Genomic DNA, 19,660 nt, shown 5'->3' on the forward strand with positions numbered 1-19,660 from the left:
ATATAGGGAAATAACACTTTTCGGTATATATTTTATCCATTTTCAGCAGAAAATTGCTCAAACTTAGTCAGAATCATCTTGGGTAAATGAGAGTTTTACTTTGTAAAATTAGGATTCCTGCCCCATCCCCAGGGGCTAGGGCGGGGCCCCAAAGGGAACATTTACCAATATTTTCAAATTCTTATCCATTGATGACATGACAAGTATTGTATTTCACTTAGTTTACATGCTGATTTCCACATCACATCATAACAATAAAATAAAGCTACCAGTACCTATGATATAACTCAGGTGACCGCTAAGGCCCTTGGGCCTCTTGTCATAGATTTGAAGTAATAAATATGAAGTGTGGTTTTTTTGTCTCCATTTGTTTTTCCAAGATAATGAAATGGAGGAAACATGCAAAAAAGAAAAGGTCCACAAGCCAGAGAGGTTCTGGTTTTCTGAACTTTTGCAAGAGGTCTAAGTTTCCAGGATCAGAAGACAATCGTATAGAGAAAAACGGACGCACTTTTGGGGCATGTCTTATGTGTAATGAGTGGAGGGCACTTGATGACAAGGCAAAGAAAAAGTAAGTAGGGTGTCCCAGGACGATTGTGTGTGATGTAATCCTGTTCTGTCTAAATGTTTATGAGTTAATATTGACCACAATTCGCATTTCATGAAATAGTGGATCTGGAGCATTGACAAGATTTTGACAGTCGAGTCAACTAGGAATAAGTTAAGGTTGTTAGTGTTTGAATGTCTTATGAAAATAACCAAATTATATCCATATGTAAATGAAGGATTAAGTGGGTTCGATTGTAGAATCTACGTTATATTAGATAGGGATTGATGTTATACAAAATTATTATAGTGGTCACTTTTAATAAGATAAAGATCACTATATTTACTTTCATGCCATTTTAGCTCGCCAGGCCCGATATGACAGTGGTATTGTATCATGTGACAGTTATATAAATATATTTGTTTTACTGAACTTTAGAAACAATATCATCATCACATATATCAGTGAAATGTTATCATGTGACAGTGATATTGTGACATGTGACAGTGATAATGTATCATGTGACAGTGTTAATGTTGTTGTGATATTGTGACATGTGACAGTGATAATATATCATGTGACAGTGTTAACGTTGTTGTGATAGTGTGACATGTGACAGTGGTGTTGTATCATGTGACAGTAATAGTGTATCATGTGACAGTGATATTGTGGCATGTGACAGTGATAATGCATCAGGTGACAGTGTTAATGTTATTGTGACATGTGACAGTGGTGTTGTATCAAGTGACAGTGATAATGTATCAGGTGACATGTGACAATTGTGGTGTATCATGTGATAGTGTATCATGTGACAATCATGTTGTATCATGTGACAGTGATATTGTGACATGTGACAATGACATGTATATGTATATTTATTTAACTGAACTTTAGATACACCAAGTACACAGGAGGATGTCCAGACCCTGCAACAGCCATCTATTTCCCCTATGAACAAGGTGGTGTCATCCCTGAGAAGTTTGAGTCTATTTTAAAGAACTTCTCAAGCAATGAACTCAAAAAGGTAACAAAGAAAAGTGAAATAATGTTTACTTTTTATACTCTGACAAAATGTGTGTAGTGTGATCTCAGTCAGTTCTAACTTACTGAAGTGTTTCCCCATCATCTGTACAAGGAAGTAGCTAGTTGTATATATAAATTGAACCTTGTGAAACTGCACACAATGAATTAATATTTACAAAATACCCAAATTTTCTGGGTAGCCTTTCTGCTACCCTACAGCATGCATATCACTGCCATTAGAACATGGTTTATATTTCAGGTAGTGAAGGATGGGTCGATAGGGCCGGCAGAGTTTAACACTATGATGAAGCAAAAGCTGATGAAGTCACTGGCAGAACCTGGCGAGTCTGTCGGGGCCTTGTGTGCCCAGGTAGGTCTTGCATGTTTCACATTTTTACATCCTTGCCTCTTATTGGAAAGAAATATCTTTTCCCAGGTAACTAATGGATATACATCCATGTGTTGGAGAAAAATATAAAACACAAATGAAAAATATACTGAATATCTTCTTGTATGGTACATTTGTTCTTATGACAGCTTGGAAATAACCAAAGTTACAAATGACTTGTAATCACTAATGTAGAATGTAATTTAAGTATGGAACCAGGTTTAATAGCTGGGTTCCATCTGACATTCAGAATAGTCACAGTATACTGATATATCCAACTTAGAATGGGTATAGTATTATATGAAGATTGAACAAATTCTTTTTCAATTTTATACAGGTATGCCCATTGAAAAAAATGCCATTCAATCCTTATCTATTTACATCCTAAATACTAAGTTATTATTGACCTAAATAGGGATATTCCCTAATATTTTTGATATCGAAATGTCTGTGTTGTCGGTGCAAACAGAATTCCTGGAACAGCCTAAGGTCACCAAAATGTTTAATTCTAACGGTTCTCCCATGTTAACCGAGGTATGAGGAGAAGCTTCAAAATGATGCTGATTAAATTGCATTCATAGCTCTGTAAATGCAATTTCTCCTTGTAATGCTTATAGAGGAACTTGCAGTGAAAATATTAATATATCAAAATAATAGATACTTTATCTAAAGTAAGAAATAGTTGTGGTATATAGTTATAGAATAGTTTTAGTATAGCAGCACAATAACAAATATAATTTGGATTATTGTTTCACCCACAGTCAATTGGGGAGCCATCCACACAGATGACGTTGAACACTTTTCACTTTGCTGGGCGAGGTGAGATGAACGTTACTTTGGGAATCCCACGTCTACGGGAGATCCTCATGGTAGCCAGTGCCAATATAAAGACGCCCGCCATGGACATCCCAGTGTATCCTGACCCTCAGGCACGACAGACTGCTAAAACCATTCAGACTCTCTTCAACAAGGTCACCCTAGCTGAGGTACGGTTATCATTTTACTCACGTGATTGTGAAAAATCAGACACCAAAGGGTTCCGTCATACAGTAGTCATATCCTCCTTATTGTTGTTGAAATTGTAGATAATCTATGCAAGGGATTTTGAAAACAACCTAAACAATACTTTTGTACCTCAAGTGAAATTTAAGAAGTATAATTCCAGTGGCCTTTTTTCGACTTCTTACTAATGGGGCAGATTTTAATTGTACATAGGATTACGGTCGCCTTCTAGCTTCGAGCTAGGGGGAATTTCCCTTTAGCTCAGTGGTAGAGCGTCCGACTAGGAACCTGGAGATCGAGGGTTCGATCCCCGGTGGAAGCACACTTTTCTCTTCCCTGTTACAAATGGTGTCCGTGGCCCTTCCTGTGATGACAGGGAGTTAGAACCTAGGTTGTGGTGTTCGAGGGCAAACACATTTAAAAAGGAAGGAGTAGTGTGGCAGATTTTAATTGTACATAGGATGACAGTCGCCTTCTAGCTTTGAACTAGAAGGAATTTCCCTTAAGCTCAGTGGTAGAGCATCCGACTAGGAACCTAGGGATTGTGGGTTCGATCCCTGGAAGAAGCAAACAATTCTCTTTCCTGTTACACTGATAATGGAGTAATAAGGCAAAAACTAGAAGTAGAAGTCTTCTCAATACTTGTTTGTGATCACTGTCTGTTGTTTAATTCTTTAAAGTCGTTGTACATGTTATTAGAACAGGCTTGAAGGAATTTTACGTAATTATGATATCCCATTCCTAGGTGCTTGAAGACATCAGTATCACCGAGTACACAATCGTCAAAGGCAGAACCCTGGCGTAAGTTGCAAAATACTGTAAGCTGCTTATAACTGGACTGCCTGTAATGCTATGTCGGTTGCCTTGTAAAGCAGATTCTATAACTGGACTGCCTGTAATGCTATGTCAGTTGCCTTGTTAAGCAGATTCTATAAATGGACTGCCTGTAACACTTTGTCAGTTGCCTTGTTAAGCAGATTCTATAACTGGACTGCCTGTAATACTATGTCAGTTGCCTTGTTAAGCAGATTCTATAAATGATTGACAGCTCTTCTGTGTATTGGATTGAATTAGGCCTCACATCTGTTCAATTACCCCGTCTGTGCCATTATTGAGGAAAATTGAATTTTTCTATAATCTAAAAAAAGGTTGAATTTTTTAAAGATTCTGAAGTATGTCTACAAAATATGCACCAATTTTAAAGTTAAAATACAAAGTCATGAAGTTGTAATACCTTCACCTTATTTCACACAATAGCCAAAGGAAGCGGGTGTTTGAGATCCGTTTCAAGTTCCTGCCTTACCGGCTGTACAGGGAACGCCTAGGAGTTACTCCAGCCTCCATCCTCACCTTCATAGAGAACACCTACATCAAACGAATCATTGCTCTCATCAAAAGAAAAATGAATGATGGTACAAAGAGAAGCAGGTAAGATTTACAGATATATTATTGTAAAGGCCTCAATAGCACGTAAATTTTGTTGCTTTCTTGCTGTAGTTTTACAACTTATGATAAGTTACAACTTATGATAAGTACATATTATATACACATTAAACCTTGGACAAAAGGACAAGAATTCCATGTCTAAAATAAAATATAACTTCACCAGGAATTCATCAGATATTACACAGTATAAGCCACATATCACTTAAATCTTCACCCTAAAGTTAAGATCATTTTCAGATAATCCCTCGCCCTAAAGTTAAGATCATTTTCAGATAATCCCTGCCCTTAAATTAAGATCATTTACAGATAATCCTTGACCTTAAATTAAGATCATTTACAGATAATCCTTGACCTTAAATTAAGATCATTTACAGATAATCCTTGCCCTAAAGTTCAGATTATTTTCAGATAATCTTTGCTTTAAAGTTAAGATATGTTTTTCAGATAATCCTTGTCCTAAAAGGAAGACCCTTTTTAGAACACTTTTTGATTCCCTGTGCTATAAGCCCTGAACTGTAATGTGGAAGTTAATTTGATGACGGTTTTGACCTTTGTATCGATTGTTGATTACACTTTCATATACAATTCCTCAAAGTCATGGTTATACTTAGGTCATTAATATGTTTATCATTATCACCAAACTTGTTAATAGCTACTATAAATCTGTTAATGTCAATGTCACCATTGAAAGGCCAAGCTTCCTTATAACTAATTGATCTACTAAAAACTTGACTCAAAGTTCTATTGAAGAGTCAGCTCACTTATCCACCAAAACTTTAACTCAAAAGGTTGATTAACAAAGTTATTTACTGGTCATCCTTGAAACTCCAGGTCTTACACTCACTTCGCTTTCTGCACCCATGGAATATGACATAGCAAAATCGAAGGCTCAGTGTGTACCACCATGTGGATGAGACAAGAAAACTAGTTTGATCCTTTGATGTACATCAAAAGAATCTCGCGCTCCCGCAACAGTAAAATTTACTGGCTTTGAAGTCGGGTGTCACTCCCCTGTTATCATCAAAAGAACAAATATCAGCCTTGGCAATTGGTCAGGTGTTTTTACCCGAGACCAATTAAATAGCTAGCTGCGTGCCTTCAATTTTGCTAGGACATATTCCAGAAGTACAGAGAGCGAAAGTGAGCATAACCCCTGGAGTATTGAGGATGTTCACTGATCTACTGAAACGTTAACTTAATGATCTACAGAAAAAAAACTCTTGCCTGGTGATTACCTGAAATGAAAACTCCCTTATGTGTTGAAAACAGTAGCTCACTGATGTAGAGAAACGTTATTTCACTGATTTACCAAAAAGTGCCTCAAACAGGAAGTCAGAATCTTTGTGGAAAGGCCACCGTAAATTTTAACTGCTTATGATTTACAATTGGTGTGATTTTGGGTAAGAAAACATTTAAGTGTTGAATTCTATTGTGTACAAAACCAGTTGGGTACCTTTTTGAGGAATAGAATTGTTTTCATTAAAAATAAACAACTAGTCTTTGTGTGTTATTTGATTTCAAGGGTGTTGACATCTGGGAGGTTACTGAAAAAAACAGTTACGGAGGAGGACACGTCTAAAGTGGATGATACCGGTGATCAGCAGGCGGACTCCGATCTAGAGGATATGGCTGGAGACAGTAACGCAGTGGCCGACAAGGAAAAGAAGAGACACGAGGAAGAGAAAGAATATGATGAAGATGTAATCGAAGAAGATGCAAAAGATGAAGAACTGGAGGAACAGGGTATGTTGGGGAACTAAAACAAGCTTTTGGGGAAGCATCATTATGTAATGGAGCTACTAGGTATATATTTAAAGGGACTCAAAATGTTGGAATTTGACAGAATAATTCAATCTGACAAAATGAGGTAGGAGTACAGAAATCAAGGTTAAGGTGTATAAAATTAGTAGAAGTCTTAATTCAAGGGTTTACTTGTATCTGAATATAATGGAATTTTATTATTTCTCTTGGGATCATTAGATTTGATCTGACAACTGGTGAAATATCATACAATACATATTACATGAGTAGCCACAGTTCCAGAACCTACCTGGTTGTTCTTAAATATACCTTTCTTCGGTTTTAAGTTACTATGGACGAGGAGAGCGATGAAGAGACAAACTTCAATATTGAGGATGACATGGGCTCTGAGGAAGCTGCTGAAGGTCACCAAAACAAACCCAAGATGACGGCAGCCATGAGAATAAATGTAGGCAGATTTTTGGGGGAATATGGATTTTATGGGTGAAAGGTGATTGTTTAATCCTCAGGTTAAGCAACATTTTTTAACAAGGCCAGGTCTTCTGGTTCATCTTATGGCTCTTCTTCTAATAACATCCAGTCTAAATTGCCGATAACAATCCTTACGTCTTGTCCATTCTGACCCTTATAAAAGGAGTTATGGCCCCTTGTTGAAAAACCCTTTGTCTGCATCCTAAACTACTGGGCCTATTTCAATGAAAGTTTACAGATATGGTAAATGCCCCCTGATGTCGTACCTCAGGGTAGTATTATCATTTTGACCCTATTAAAGGAGTTATGGCCCTTTCTTAAAAATCTTTGTCCTGACAATTCATCCTTAACTACTAGGACAATTTCAGCAAAGCTAGTTCATCTAGGCTAACAAGATTTAGTTTGCATGTATATGTTGGCATTGGGAAGGAGTACAGGAAGTATGTCAGTGACCTATATACTTAAATAAGTGTACAGTTCAGTCAATTAAGAAACCATTACTGGTGGGAGCCTATGGATTGCATTGCAATGCTTTTCCTGAGTTAGCCTTTACCCTATATTTCTGGTTGATGTAGGAGCGGGGGGTATTAGTTAGCCTTTGGCTTACAGTTCTAGTTGTTACTGATCTACATCACAGAGATAGTCACCTCTATGTCACTGTATTAACGTCACCTTGACCTGGACGGTACCTCTAGTTCAAAGGTCAATACAGAAGAAACTTCCTGGTAAAATCACCATAAATTTAAACCGTTAAAAAGATATTTTCATGAAACTTGGAGCATACCTATAACACCATTGTCTGGCGTGCGTCTGTAAACAATTTACATTTTCGACTTCTTCTCCAAAACACCTGAACCAATTTCAATGAAATTTTGCAGAAACCTTCCATGGCCAAAGGTCAACAAAAATTAGTGACGGGTTTGGTCCCCAGCCCCCAGGGGCCTGAGGGTGGGGCCAAAAAGGATCAAATTGACTAAAATTTCAAAAATCTTCTTCTCAAGACCCAGATATAGTAGAATCAAATACTCTTCATAGATGGAAGGGTCTTAAGGTGCTTTACCAAAATTGTGAATTTCTTGACCCTGGGGTCTCACGTTTCCCCCTGGGGAGGGGGCAAACTTTACTATAGGGAAATCACATTTTGAAAATCACATTTTGAAATCACATTTTGAAAATGTCAAAGCATCAGTGATTGTTATTTTGTTATTTTTGCACTTAACCCTGCTTTTTCATGAGTCAGTTTAGTGTGAAAATAACAAAATTGTTATCATTATTCAAAATAACAAAATAAAACCTAGTCTCCTCACATAGTTAAAAAAAAAAAAGGAAAAGTTAAAGATTTAGCTTTTCTGTGTCAGTTTTTCTTCTGTTTGAAAAATCTAATGAAATGTTTTTTATTGTAGACTGTCTTAAAATCAATGAATGTTGCTGAATATAAATTTGACCAAAAAAGACAAGAATGGTGTCAGGTGAAACTCCAGGTAAGATAAAAACTACAGACTGAACAAAGTGAAATATCAGGTAAAACACTGTAAACATGTAATTAACCCAGTTAAATTCCAGGTAAATACTGTTACCATGGTAACATAATCCAGTTAAATTCCAGGTAAATACTGTTATCATGGTAACATAATCCAGTTAAATTTCAGTTCAAACATTGTATTTGTAATCAAGTTGAACTCCAGATAAAATACTTTAAAATTAATGTAAGATTCTGATTGCAGGAAATTTCCAGTTGTCAAGAAAATTGGCAACAAGAAATAAAATATCTGTATGTTTCTTGACCTCATCTTAAAACCTTTGACATATTTGATCTTCAAAATCACACATGAGTCAATTACATTGCAGAGGGTGCCTTTTGGTATTTTCACCTTCCTGGTTTCAAAAAGGTGTTCTTTTATATGCTATCATGGGATTATTGACAACTACATCATCTTGTTCTCATTAATTTCATAATTTTCCAAATTCAGCATAATTTTTTGGCATTCAGTTTGTTAATCAAATTAGAGCTCCCTGAAGAACATTTTTCTGTTAATTTCTGTCACCAAATCCTATCCCCTATATATGTGCAGTAGCCAAATTAAGTTCAATGTAATTTACTTCATTTTCACATTTCTGAATAACTGTCAACACATTAAAGGTCAATGTATATGTAAATCATCAGTTATAAAACATTTCATAACAAAATTATACTTAAATGTTGATAATCAGTGTAAGATCGCTGTGTATAAACAGACAAGAAAATATTGTATGTTAAGTGTGTAAGAGAAAACACAGAAACAAATCATTGACACCTGTCAAGTACATTTTCAGTCTGTTGAAACCAGAACGTATTTTTTAAATTAAAAAAAAAATATGTTTTCTGTCTTTTACAATTTTATATCCCAATTGATTTTTATCAAAAGTACCATGAAAGTGCTAATCTAGTATTGAATTATGAAATCACCAACTGATTTATTCCGATGTGGTCACTACTTACGATGATAGCTGAATGAGGCAAGTTGTGCTGACACCAGGTTTATGGTTTTGCTTCAGTTTGGTATACAGCATAGTAAGGTGGATGTTTTGTCGATGTTGGAGACTGATGCCAAGACGGCCATAGTCCACCAGATCACGGGAATCAACAAGTGTTTCCTCACTGAACAGATGGGAAAAGAAAAGCGTGAGCTCCACCTTAAAACGGAGGGCATAAATATACAGGTACGCCCCACGCTGTGCCTGTTGTACTTAAATACATTTAGGAGAATGTATACTAGGTGTGATTGGTGATGTTTTGTTTTTGTGTTCAGAGCAAAAACAAAAAGCAAAACTCACAAACAGTAAATTGACATCATCACAACCAGTCAAAGTTTCATCATTCTTAATTTTCTTTCCTTCTTTCCTGAAGATCATTTGCATAATATTATCACTAAATCAAAGTTTTAATTGAAGTGTTTGTCACACAGGATAAAAACTTGGAGCTATGTCCCTTTGCTATTGAGCATACAGTTCCTTATTACATGAATTATAACATGTTATTGACCAATTTTGTTGATCTCCTTTTGATTTCTACATACACTGTATAACCTTTGCCACATGCAGAACATAAAATGTTAACTAATTAGGGGGCCAAGTTGAAGGTGTCTGACATTCTGCTACCACTAGCCCTCCACCACTAGGTTGCGGGTTTGAGGCCTACGTGGGGCAGTCCCCCAGGTACTGGCCGTAGGTCGGTGTTTTTTCTTTGGTAACTCTGGCTTTCCTCCACCCCCGAAACCTGGCACATCCTTAAATGACCATAGCTGTTTATAAGAAGTAATACACAAACAAAAGAAATCCAAACACCTGATGTCATCTTTTCTGTTTTGTAAAGAAATATGAATTATAATCAACCCAGTGTTATGTAACACATTTTAGTTTGAAATACTGACTTTGTAGGAACTCTACAAGTATGCTGACATACTGGACATGTCCCAGCTCTACACCAACGACATCCACGCCATGGCTGGGACATATGGGATAGAGGCTGCCTCCAGGGTCATTGTCAAGGTCAGTAAAGGTCATTTTAACATTCATTGTTATGGGATAGAGGCTGCCTCCAGGGTCATTGTCAAGGTCAGTATAGGTCATGTTAACTTTCATTGTTTTTGGATAGAGGCTGCCTCCAGGGTCATTGTCAAGGTCAGTATAGGTCATGTTAACATTCATTGTTACTGGATAGAGGCTGTCTCCAGGGTCATTGTCAAGGTCAGTAAAGGTCATGTTAACATTCATTGTTACTGGATAGAGGCTGCCTCCAGGGTCATTGTCAAGGTCAGTGTAGGTCATGTTAACATTCATTGTTACTGGATAGAGGCTGTCTCCAGGGTCATTGTCAAGGTCAGTATAGGTCATGTTAACTTTCAATGTTATGGGATAGAGGCTGCCTCCAGGGTCATTGTCAAGGTCAGTATAGGTCATGTTAACATTCATTGTTACGGGATAGAGGCTGCCTCCAGGGTCATAGTCAAGGTCAGTATAGGTCATGTTAACATTCAATGTTACGAGATAAAGGCTGCCTCCATGGTCAGGGACAGTAAAATTGCTTTTAGCTCTCATTCTCCAATTATATTTTGCATTTACCTCTAATTCCATCAAAGCCTTTGGCATATGTATGTTTCAAAAAACGTTTCATTTTTTAGGATCAAGGAGATTAAAATATTTCGAAAAAAAATACTGTAGAATTGAACTGTTTACAGGTGATGTTCATGTGATTGTGAATATATACACATTTGATTTGCCTACAACAGGAAATACAGAATGTGTTTGGCGCCTATGGAATAGAGGTGGACTATCGCCACCTGTGTCTACTGGCAGACTACATGACCTTTGAGGGATCCTACAAACCATTTAACAGGAAAGCCATGGAGACCAGCACATCACCCTTACAGAAGATGTCCTTTGAGACCACCATGCATTTTCTTGTGAAGGCCAGCATCCATGGCACCAAAGACAATCTACGAAACCCATCGTCTCAGTTGGTAGCTGGGAGACTCGTGTCCTGTGGCACTGGAATAGTTGATGTCTTGCAACCCTTTAGCTGATAATGCTGCCATCGGCATTTCAAACTATAGAAACTGTGAAGTTGGAGAGATTTGTGTCGAATACAACTGTTAAGTTTGAGTGTTGCATGTGCCATCATGATCAACAAACTGTTAAGTTTGAATTTTATATCTTTCACAATGACAATGTGTATGAAAGGTGTTCCAATGAGGGAGGGATAAATACACTTCAGTATCACTATTGTTAACCTGTAAGGTCTAAAAGGGATTTTATTTTATTTTGAGAATTAACCATGTTGAAGCATATATTTTTTTGTAGATTTACTTAATTAAAGAATTTCACAAACAATGAACTAAACCATATTTCTATTATGTACAGTCCCTACTGTTCCCCAACTGAAATTTTAACATTGGTTTTAGATCACCTGGTTAAAAGGTTTTATCCTGGATTTAAATTATAATTTGTCAGCACTTGATGCTATGTATCCATCTTCGAACTTAGTGGTGGGGGACATCATAGCTATAAAATCTTAATTAAAACTCATGTTGTTTCCATTTGAAGGATATTGGTGAGGCTATGCCTATATGACATGTGCATGATATTTAATATCATTTTTCCTAAAATTAAAAAAAAAAGCATTGAAATATAATTAAATATGTATAAATATAACAAAATATTGTTGTAGTTTTTTCCTTTTTTTTTATGGTTTTCTAAAACTGTCTGAGAATTATGCAGGTCAGCATTTCAGTCTTATCTTGAGAGTGATATTAATAGTGTCTGGAGATTGGAAGTATGTGGTACCCAGGAAGTTAGAGGGGAAGACTTTCCTTGCACAGAGAATACAACTGTGCAACTACTCTGACTGCAGCAAGGAATCACAGGCTGGCCAACCACAGTCAATTTTATTTTCACAATATCAAGATGTTGATACTGTTAGTAGACCTGCCTGGTGATCTTTTTATAGACAGTGATCTATAGGTAATCATTGTTGTTTAGAAGTAATGGTAAGCAACAATATCAATGACTAAATCGTGTAAATACATAACGTACAATTTCAGTGGAGATTTATATTAAATACCTCATACATGTATACTGTATACAGGTAAATGTACGTTCAGTCAAATTTTCTCCTTTCGCCAGAATAATCCATATTCGCCGAGTGTTAATTTCGCTCTTCACATTTAATTACTATGTAAAGTATGTTGTTTACGAATGTTCACTTTTATAATAAATATGCCCTCAATATCACAAGCAAAAAAAGCCAAAATTAAACTGCTGAGCGAAAATTGCAGTATTATGCTACATCCTTGTCTGAATCATGAAGGTCAACTGGAATAACCTTGAAGCTTGCAAGGGTATAATAACCCTACATACATAGATATTAACAAATGATAAGCTTAGGGTACAAACAAACCAAACCCTACTAAGTGATACGGGTATAGATATAAAAAACAAACTGGAAACTACTAAAAAACACAGGCATATAAGACTACTAAATAACAAAGGTAAAAAGATGAAACTAGAAAATAGAGTTTAAAGATCAAATCCCCTCACATTCACGCATTGTGACATGTAAGAGGAAATGAAGTCGCTAAATAATAACAATAACCCTGACCTTCAATGTAGAAACCTGAAACGAGAAATTGTTCACGGCATTGTCATACCAAACACTTGTATATATGAAGTTTCATGAAATTCTGTTGAGGAATGAAGTCGATAGAGGATGAAAAAGTTTTTTTTAAATAGTAAAAGTGACCTTGATCTTTAACGCAGTAACATGAAACGAGAACTTGGTCAAGGTATTGTCATACTTAACAATGGTGTCAGGTTTCATGAAATTCAGTTGAGGAATTAAGTCAGTAGAGCGATGACAGTTTTTCTAAAAATAGTAACAGTGACCTTGAACATAGAAACCCAAAACGCGAACGTGTTCAAGGCATTGCCATACAAACACTTGTATGAAGTTTCATGAAATTCCATTCAGTAATGAAGTGGCCAGAGTGATGACAAAGTTAAATCTAAAAACAGTAACAGTTACCTTGACCTCCAACACACTAACTTGAAACATGTACTTGTTCAAGGTATTGTCATACTCAAAACTGTTATCAAGTTTCATGAAATTCCGTTCAGTAATGAAGTCGTTAGAGTGATGACAATGACTTTTTCTAAAAGTAGTAACAGTGACCTTGACCTTCAACACACTTAACTTGAAACACCTACTTGTTGAAGGTATTGTCATACTCAACACTGGTATCAAGTTTCATGAAATTCTGTTGAGGAATAAAGTTGATAAAGCGATATGACTAAGTTTTTCTAAAAGTATTCATAATGACCTTGACCTTCAACGTAGAAAACCAAAACGCGAACTTGTTCAAGGCATTGCCATACCAAACACTTGAATGAAGTTTAATTAAAATTCTATTGAGGAATAAATTCACTAGACTGATGACAAAGTTTTTCTCAAATTAATAACGGTGACCTTGACCTTCAACGTAGAAACCTGAAATGCAAACTTGTTTAAGGTATTGTCATACCAAACACTTGTATGAAGTTTCATAAAATTCCGTTGAGGAATGAAGTCGCTATTGGGATAACAAAGAGTGTAACATACGTACGGGTGGAATCCTATATCTCCTCGAACTTTCATTGTGAGGCGATAATAAAACCAAACCAAACCAATCACTCAAGGCGGTTGGAGACACAACATCCCTTATTAGTTAAAATCTGGTGCAATTTGGAAGATTACTGCAGTGGACACATGTAGTATTTGGAGTTCCCGCTAAAAGGTCATCAATTAATTTCAACGGAGCGGGGACAACACAGCAGAATTTAGATTATAGATTATTTATTCAGATATGGTGTTGACATGTTTCTGCTCAAAAGTCAGTTGTCATCAGAACAGACAGGGAGGGCAGACAAATCACCATTTACAGCCAGTCATTGGACAGTACTGTCCAATAAATGGCCAATTAGGCCAGATTCCACAGTAGAAGTCTTCCTTTTTGCTCAAATAATAACAATAACAATGATCAACATTGAACAATATCAGCACATACACTTTGGCATTGGAGCAATTGCATTTCACTGTACTTTTTGGATATATGATACATATTGTTAACCCATGGCGCAGCGTCCGTCAACTTTTCCCTTTAAAACGCCTCTAGTCCTGAATGGATCAGAGGATTTTGACCAAATTTGGTCTGGAGCATCATTGGCCAAGGGTTCTCAGTTTTGTATAAACGGAGGGTATGGTCCCCCTGGGGGCAGAGGGGCGGGGCCAAATAGGTGACTTAAGTTTGTATAAACAGAGGGTGTGGCCCCTCTGGCCCCGGAGGGGCAGGACCCAGTAGGGGAAATAGAGGATTTTTTTCTCCTACTATACAAGTGAAGGGATTTAAACCAAATGCAGTCTTAAGCATGATTAGGGACAAAAGAATCAATTTTGTATAAACTGAGGTGTGTGGGCCCCCTTCTAGGGGCAGATGGGTGGGGCCCATTGGGGGAAATAGAGGAAAACATTAAAGATCCTTCTCCTTCTGTAACGTTGAAGGGATTTTAACCAAACTTGTTCTGGAGAATCTTTTGGCAAAGGGAATTGAATATTTATAAATGGAAGATGCCCCCCTTTGATAAACCTGTATGGTACTCAGCAGGTTTTAAATTGAAAAATAAAATACCAGAAGTACAGTACATTTCATTTAATATCACATCGCTTAATGTCGCTTTTCGGTTATTATCATGTTTTCTTGATGCCCCGTTTTTCCTGCTATATAATCTATGTAATTCAATTCTCTTATTATCACTTGTTTTGATATCATTTTCGCTTTATATCACTTTATCACTAAATTTGTACAAGTCAAGTGCACATGGTTGTAATACTCTGATGCAAAAAATATTCTTTTTCAAAGTAGATTTATGCATTTGACAGTACTGCATTAACAATTAAAAATAATAAAAAAGATATTATGATAGTCAAATTACTTTTTATATCAACAACAATAATGTAAGCATTTCATTCAGCTTTTAACAGCAGCTTTCAACTGATCACCAAGAGCAGAATTATCTGACGTCTTCACACGATTCGTTTTTCTTCGTTTCCTTTTATTTACAGCATTTTCTAAAAATGTTTTTTTAGCTTTTTTAGCTTTTGTCTTTTCTCCTTTCTTTGATTTCTGACATGACAAAGGGTTTGGCCCCTTGGGTCCTTTTCTTTTGAATTTTTTCTTCACAGGTTCCTCGCCAAATGCTTGTACTTTAAGTTTTTTCAAAACCTCCATTTGATGCTCTGAAGGAGCCATACGAGCCTGTAATTCCTTGTCTGCCGTTCCTTTGGAGAGTTCTGTGGGAGATTCCATGTTGATAGCATTATAGGCCACGAACAATAGGGGCACACCAGGATGTTTCTCTCTCAACTCTTCTCTCAATTCGTGATCCTAAAATAGATTAAACAACAGTTTATTCCGATTGATAGCATTACCAATTTTTCTGAGTAGTCATGGTTACGTTTCTGGTAACTATTGATCTACATTTGACAATGCTTAACCTGCCTTGTGCTTTTAAATTTACCACCTTTTTTTAAATAATTCAAACATGAGAATGTTTTGATAAATTTTTATTACACTGCTTTGTAATTTATATAATATTGTGGTTATAAACAAAATCATAACAAATGCTATGTATGAAATTACATGTAATGATATGCAATTTGTGTCCCCTACCATGACACTGTCTAGCTAGTCAGGACACATCTTTCATAAACATTTGTTTTTAAACCTATCAATTTCATGAAGCTGCCCAAGAGAGAGACAGAAAAAAACAGACTTAGCAGGTATGTGGCCATTATAGAGAGGTTCCACATTTTATAGAAGTCATTGTAGGTGGGTTTGATACACAAGTGATACTTGTACTCAGACTTTATAGGAAGGTTAAATATATTATAGAAAATGACATTTCAGGTATTTTTAGGATTTGGGAGTTATATTTACAGTCTGGTGTTTTACAGGTGTTCTTACAGACAGGTGTTCTTTACAGACAAAATGACATATTAAATACTATTTGAAGGGGTACACTAACAGTTTCAGCAGTATTTTTTTAGCATTTCCTGTGTAATCTTATCATTTCCGGGTGCCTTATTAGACTTCAAAGTTTAAAGAATATCTTTTACTTCTCTTTGTGAAAAAATATTGTTTTAATATTATTCTGACATCTAGATGGAAATTCTGGAGTACCATGTGGTTCATTAGTGATGTTGGGTATAGAACCAATGTATTCAGTACATCTGCCTTCTTTTTATCATCAAACACAAGTTCAGCATGTTCGTTATCATAGGTGTTCTTTACAGACAGGTGTTCTTTACAGACAGGTGGTCTTTATAGACAGGTTTGTAATTTTAATTGAAAACATCATTTAACATAATTTTTCAGATGTTAGTATAGACAGGTGATCTGTATAGTCAGGAGGCCTTTATAGACAGGTTTGTAAAACAGTCAAAACACATGTGATATATGTATAGACAGGTGGCCGTTATAGGTTGGCAGATCTGATAGACATGATTGTTTTAGAGACAGGCTGGATTTGTAAACAGTCAATGTTCTTTATAGATGGGAAAATGCCAACCCTAGGCTTTATAGACAGGTACTAGCTATATAGTCTTCAAGGCAAGTTTCACCAACATCAATGATTTTTTTTCTCAAACCTGTTTAAAATGATATCTGTCGGCCACATAGTTGTATGCCACGTAATTTAATGCCGATATACATACCTGAGTAGCAATCATGAGTTGTTTGTCCCGACTATTCTTCACTACCGACGTCATACATCTCGCTGCCTTAACTGGCTTCTTATGCTTACAATGCTGGACATCAAACTGTCGTAGAATCTTTAGGGGACCATACAGAAGGGTACCTGTACAAACACAATCCTAGATATTAAACTCATTTCTTAAAATCTGTAGTCATACCTTGTGCTATTTTTATTCAGCAGCTGAACAACTGAATATTTGAGGTAAAAATATATCGCTACATTGTACTGTGTTTGAGGAACTCCTTTGCAAGAATAACGATATTATAACAAAACATGTTTACAGTGATTACATTACAATAGACCATGAGTTTCTCGACAGTTTATCTAACTAAATCTAATATTTTAGTTGTTTTATATAAACTGACAAAAACAGAACTTTCAACACTTTACTTCAATATCATATACTTGCCACAAATTCATTTTTGCTGATACATTTATTATTTTGTCTTATAACAAGATATAACAGAGGTAAGTGATAACAAACAGAGTGTGATGTCCTATACACTTTGTTATACATGTATAACAGTTTTACTGTATGTGTCACTAATGTCAGGAAAATATCTGTCTCCACCAGTAGATAAAATTACAATAAGCAACACCCATTACAAGATGGTTCTGACATGGTGTCACAGACACATCAGGATGATAAAGATCAAGAAGCCCAGAGGGCCTGTATCACTCACCTGGTTCTTTTGTTACATGAAACTGACATATAGGTAACTTTAGACCAAATTTGGTAACTAGAACACAAGACGTTTTAACATCTCTTAAACGGTTCTGAAGTATCATGACTCTAGTCTAAATGGTTCTTAAGATATTGTTGTTTGAAATTTGAAATCTTAATTTCAAATATAAAGCTTTTTTATAAGTTGACTTTTGACTCAGTCTAGCACTTAAAGTTGACCTTTGACCTCATTACTGTAATTAAGAAAATGATTCGCACTGCTGGTCTACATAACATACCCAAGTATCATGACTCTAGTCTAAATGGTTCTTAGGATGTTGTTGTCTGAAGTTTTTAACATATTTGACCCTGTGACCCCTGTTACATTATAGCACTCCATTCCAGGTACCTACTGGCCAAATATCATGACCCTGGGCTTTATGGAACTTGAGGAGAAGATTGTTAAAGCTTTTGACTCATGTTGACCCCTGACTAGCTCTTAAAGTTGACATTTGACCCCATTACTGTAACAAAGAAAAATATTTGTACTGCTAGTCTACATAACATACCCAAGTGTCATGACTCCAGTCCAAATGGTTTCTAGGATATTAATGTTTGAAGTTTTAACCATATTTGACACATGTGACCTTGAAAGTAGGTCAAGGTCATTTTAATTAGGATACTTTATAGCACTCCATCCCTGGTACCTACTGGCCAAATACCATGACTCTGCGTCCTCCAGTTCTTCAGAAGAAGTCGTTCAAAAGAAAAAGTTGACAAACGGATGGACGACGGACTCTGCAGTACGGCATAAACTCACATAGCCCTTAATTAGGGCCAGGTGGGCTAAAAACTTAACACAAATTGCAAGGGGGTGCTTCCATCATGTCACAGCCACTCCGGACTGAAGACATTAGGTGACCTGTACATTACAAGACGATGTTGATGATGTTGACATGATGTCATAGCCATCCTGCCATAATTATGATAAAACAAACTACATATTGTAAGAAGATATTTTGATGACATTATGCTATAACATAAAATCAATGAGAAGCTTACCAAACGCTGCACACTCTTCCTTAACACACTCAGTTGTTACTATGTTGACCTCTCCCTCCAAGTAACGGGGCATCTGGTCATTTATGTTGACCTTGAATGCCAGGGCTGATTTACAGAATGTCCCATCAACTAAGACATTGTAAGGAGTTTTCAGTCCAAAATTGTTCTTGTAGAAACTGATCAGCTTCCGCACTCTCTTTTGACGCTTTCTCATTATGATCCAATATCATATGTCTGTAATATAAAATATACAAATACCTACATGTTTTTTTTATAATGTTAGGAGTCTTTATTACTATGTATTGTTGGCAATATTTCAAGTTTTACATTTCTTTTTAGCGTGGGAGTAAAGCTTAAGGCAAAATCTAAAAAAAAAAGGTCTATTATAATGTACATTATAGATTTAATTTGGCCCCTCTGATAAAATAGTAGTGTTCAATGTCACACTTTAAGCTGATCAATACAATGAGATACGTACTATAGCTAGTAACTTTAGCCTAATTACCAGTCCAGTTTTTATTGTAGAAAATGTTTTATTATAATTAACAACTTCAAACCTACGGTTAAAAGCACTTGTGAAAGTGTCATACGTGTATATAATTACTTTTCCTATGGGCAATATATATCTTGATTTAAAAGCATACACGTGCTATTACATTCACAGCGTGCACTGTTTGAGATGCTAGAAATATGGAAACTGCTAGGCCTACTGTAGCGCTAGCCAAGAGCTAACTTTCCTTTCACCTGATCATAGAAGATCGAAGTTTTGTCATTATCGTTGGGTTTAAGGCTATATTCTAACCGTAGGTACTCACCACAAAATGGAGTTTCAATATATATGTATAGGGTATCTATGATTACATGAAAGGTGAACAGCAGCAATACGAGTGTATAGAGACACAAAACATGAAACACATGGCTTAAATGACGAGTCTAAGTCGGATATGCGCTTGAAATATAGGTTCCAAGACGC

General features: G+C 36.2%; 2 protein-coding genes across 2 annotated transcripts in view; one reads left to right on the forward strand and one right to left on the reverse strand.

The window, feature by feature from the left end:
• The window catches only part of LOC110448719 (DNA-directed RNA polymerase I subunit RPA1-like), a 53,842-nt gene extending 42,034 nt beyond the window's left edge, over positions 1 to 11,808 (forward strand). The window contains exons 22-33 of the mRNA XM_021495105.1: positions 381 to 571; positions 1,442 to 1,571; positions 1,830 to 1,940; positions 2,720 to 2,944; positions 3,706 to 3,761; positions 4,218 to 4,388; positions 5,929 to 6,149; positions 6,494 to 6,615; positions 8,042 to 8,119; positions 9,174 to 9,338; positions 10,056 to 10,166; positions 10,907 to 11,808. Of these exons, the coding sequence (XP_021350780.1) occupies positions 381 to 571; positions 1,442 to 1,571; positions 1,830 to 1,940; positions 2,720 to 2,944; positions 3,706 to 3,761; positions 4,218 to 4,388; positions 5,929 to 6,149; positions 6,494 to 6,615; positions 8,042 to 8,119; positions 9,174 to 9,338; positions 10,056 to 10,166; positions 10,907 to 11,200 (1,875 nt within the window). The 3' untranslated portion in view covers positions 11,201 to 11,808. The remainder of the gene's footprint in view (positions 1 to 380; positions 572 to 1,441; positions 1,572 to 1,829; positions 1,941 to 2,719; positions 2,945 to 3,705; positions 3,762 to 4,217; positions 4,389 to 5,928; positions 6,150 to 6,493; positions 6,616 to 8,041; positions 8,120 to 9,173; positions 9,339 to 10,055; positions 10,167 to 10,906) is intronic.
• Positions 11,809 to 14,876: 3,068 nt separating this feature from the next.
• Positions 14,877 to 19,612, reverse strand: LOC110449161 (rRNA-processing protein UTP23 homolog). Its single transcript, XM_021495847.1, has 4 exons — positions 19,503 to 19,612; positions 18,688 to 18,921; positions 16,921 to 17,063; positions 14,877 to 15,592 (listed from the first exon to the last, which is right to left on the reverse strand). The coding sequence occupies exons 2-4, from the start codon at positions 18,899 to 18,901 to the stop codon at positions 15,176 to 15,178; spliced, it is 774 nt and encodes a 257-aa protein (XP_021351522.1). The 5' UTR covers positions 18,902 to 18,921; positions 19,503 to 19,612; the 3' UTR covers positions 14,877 to 15,175.
• Positions 19,613 to 19,660: the final 48 nt, after the last annotated feature.

Source organism: Mizuhopecten yessoensis, unplaced genomic scaffold, assembly GCF_002113885.1.
Source record: "Mizuhopecten yessoensis strain PY_sf001 unplaced genomic scaffold, ASM211388v2 scaffold431, whole genome shotgun sequence".
Taxonomy (NCBI): domain Eukaryota; kingdom Metazoa; phylum Mollusca; class Bivalvia; order Pectinida; family Pectinidae; genus Mizuhopecten; species Mizuhopecten yessoensis.

Coding starts and splice junctions, on each gene's coding strand:
- LOC110449161 (XM_021495847.1), bottom strand. CDS start 18,901: ATGAGAAAGCGTCAAAAGAGAGTGCGGAAGCTGATCAGTTTCTACAAG. Junction 17,064..18,687: donor GGAAGAGTGTGCAGCGTTTG/GTAAGCTTCTCA, acceptor GTGTTTGTACAG/GTACCCTTCTGTATGGTCCC. Junction 15,593..16,920: donor AACTCATGATTGCTACTCAG/GTATGTATATCG, acceptor AATCTATTTTAG/GATCACGAATTGAGAGAAGA.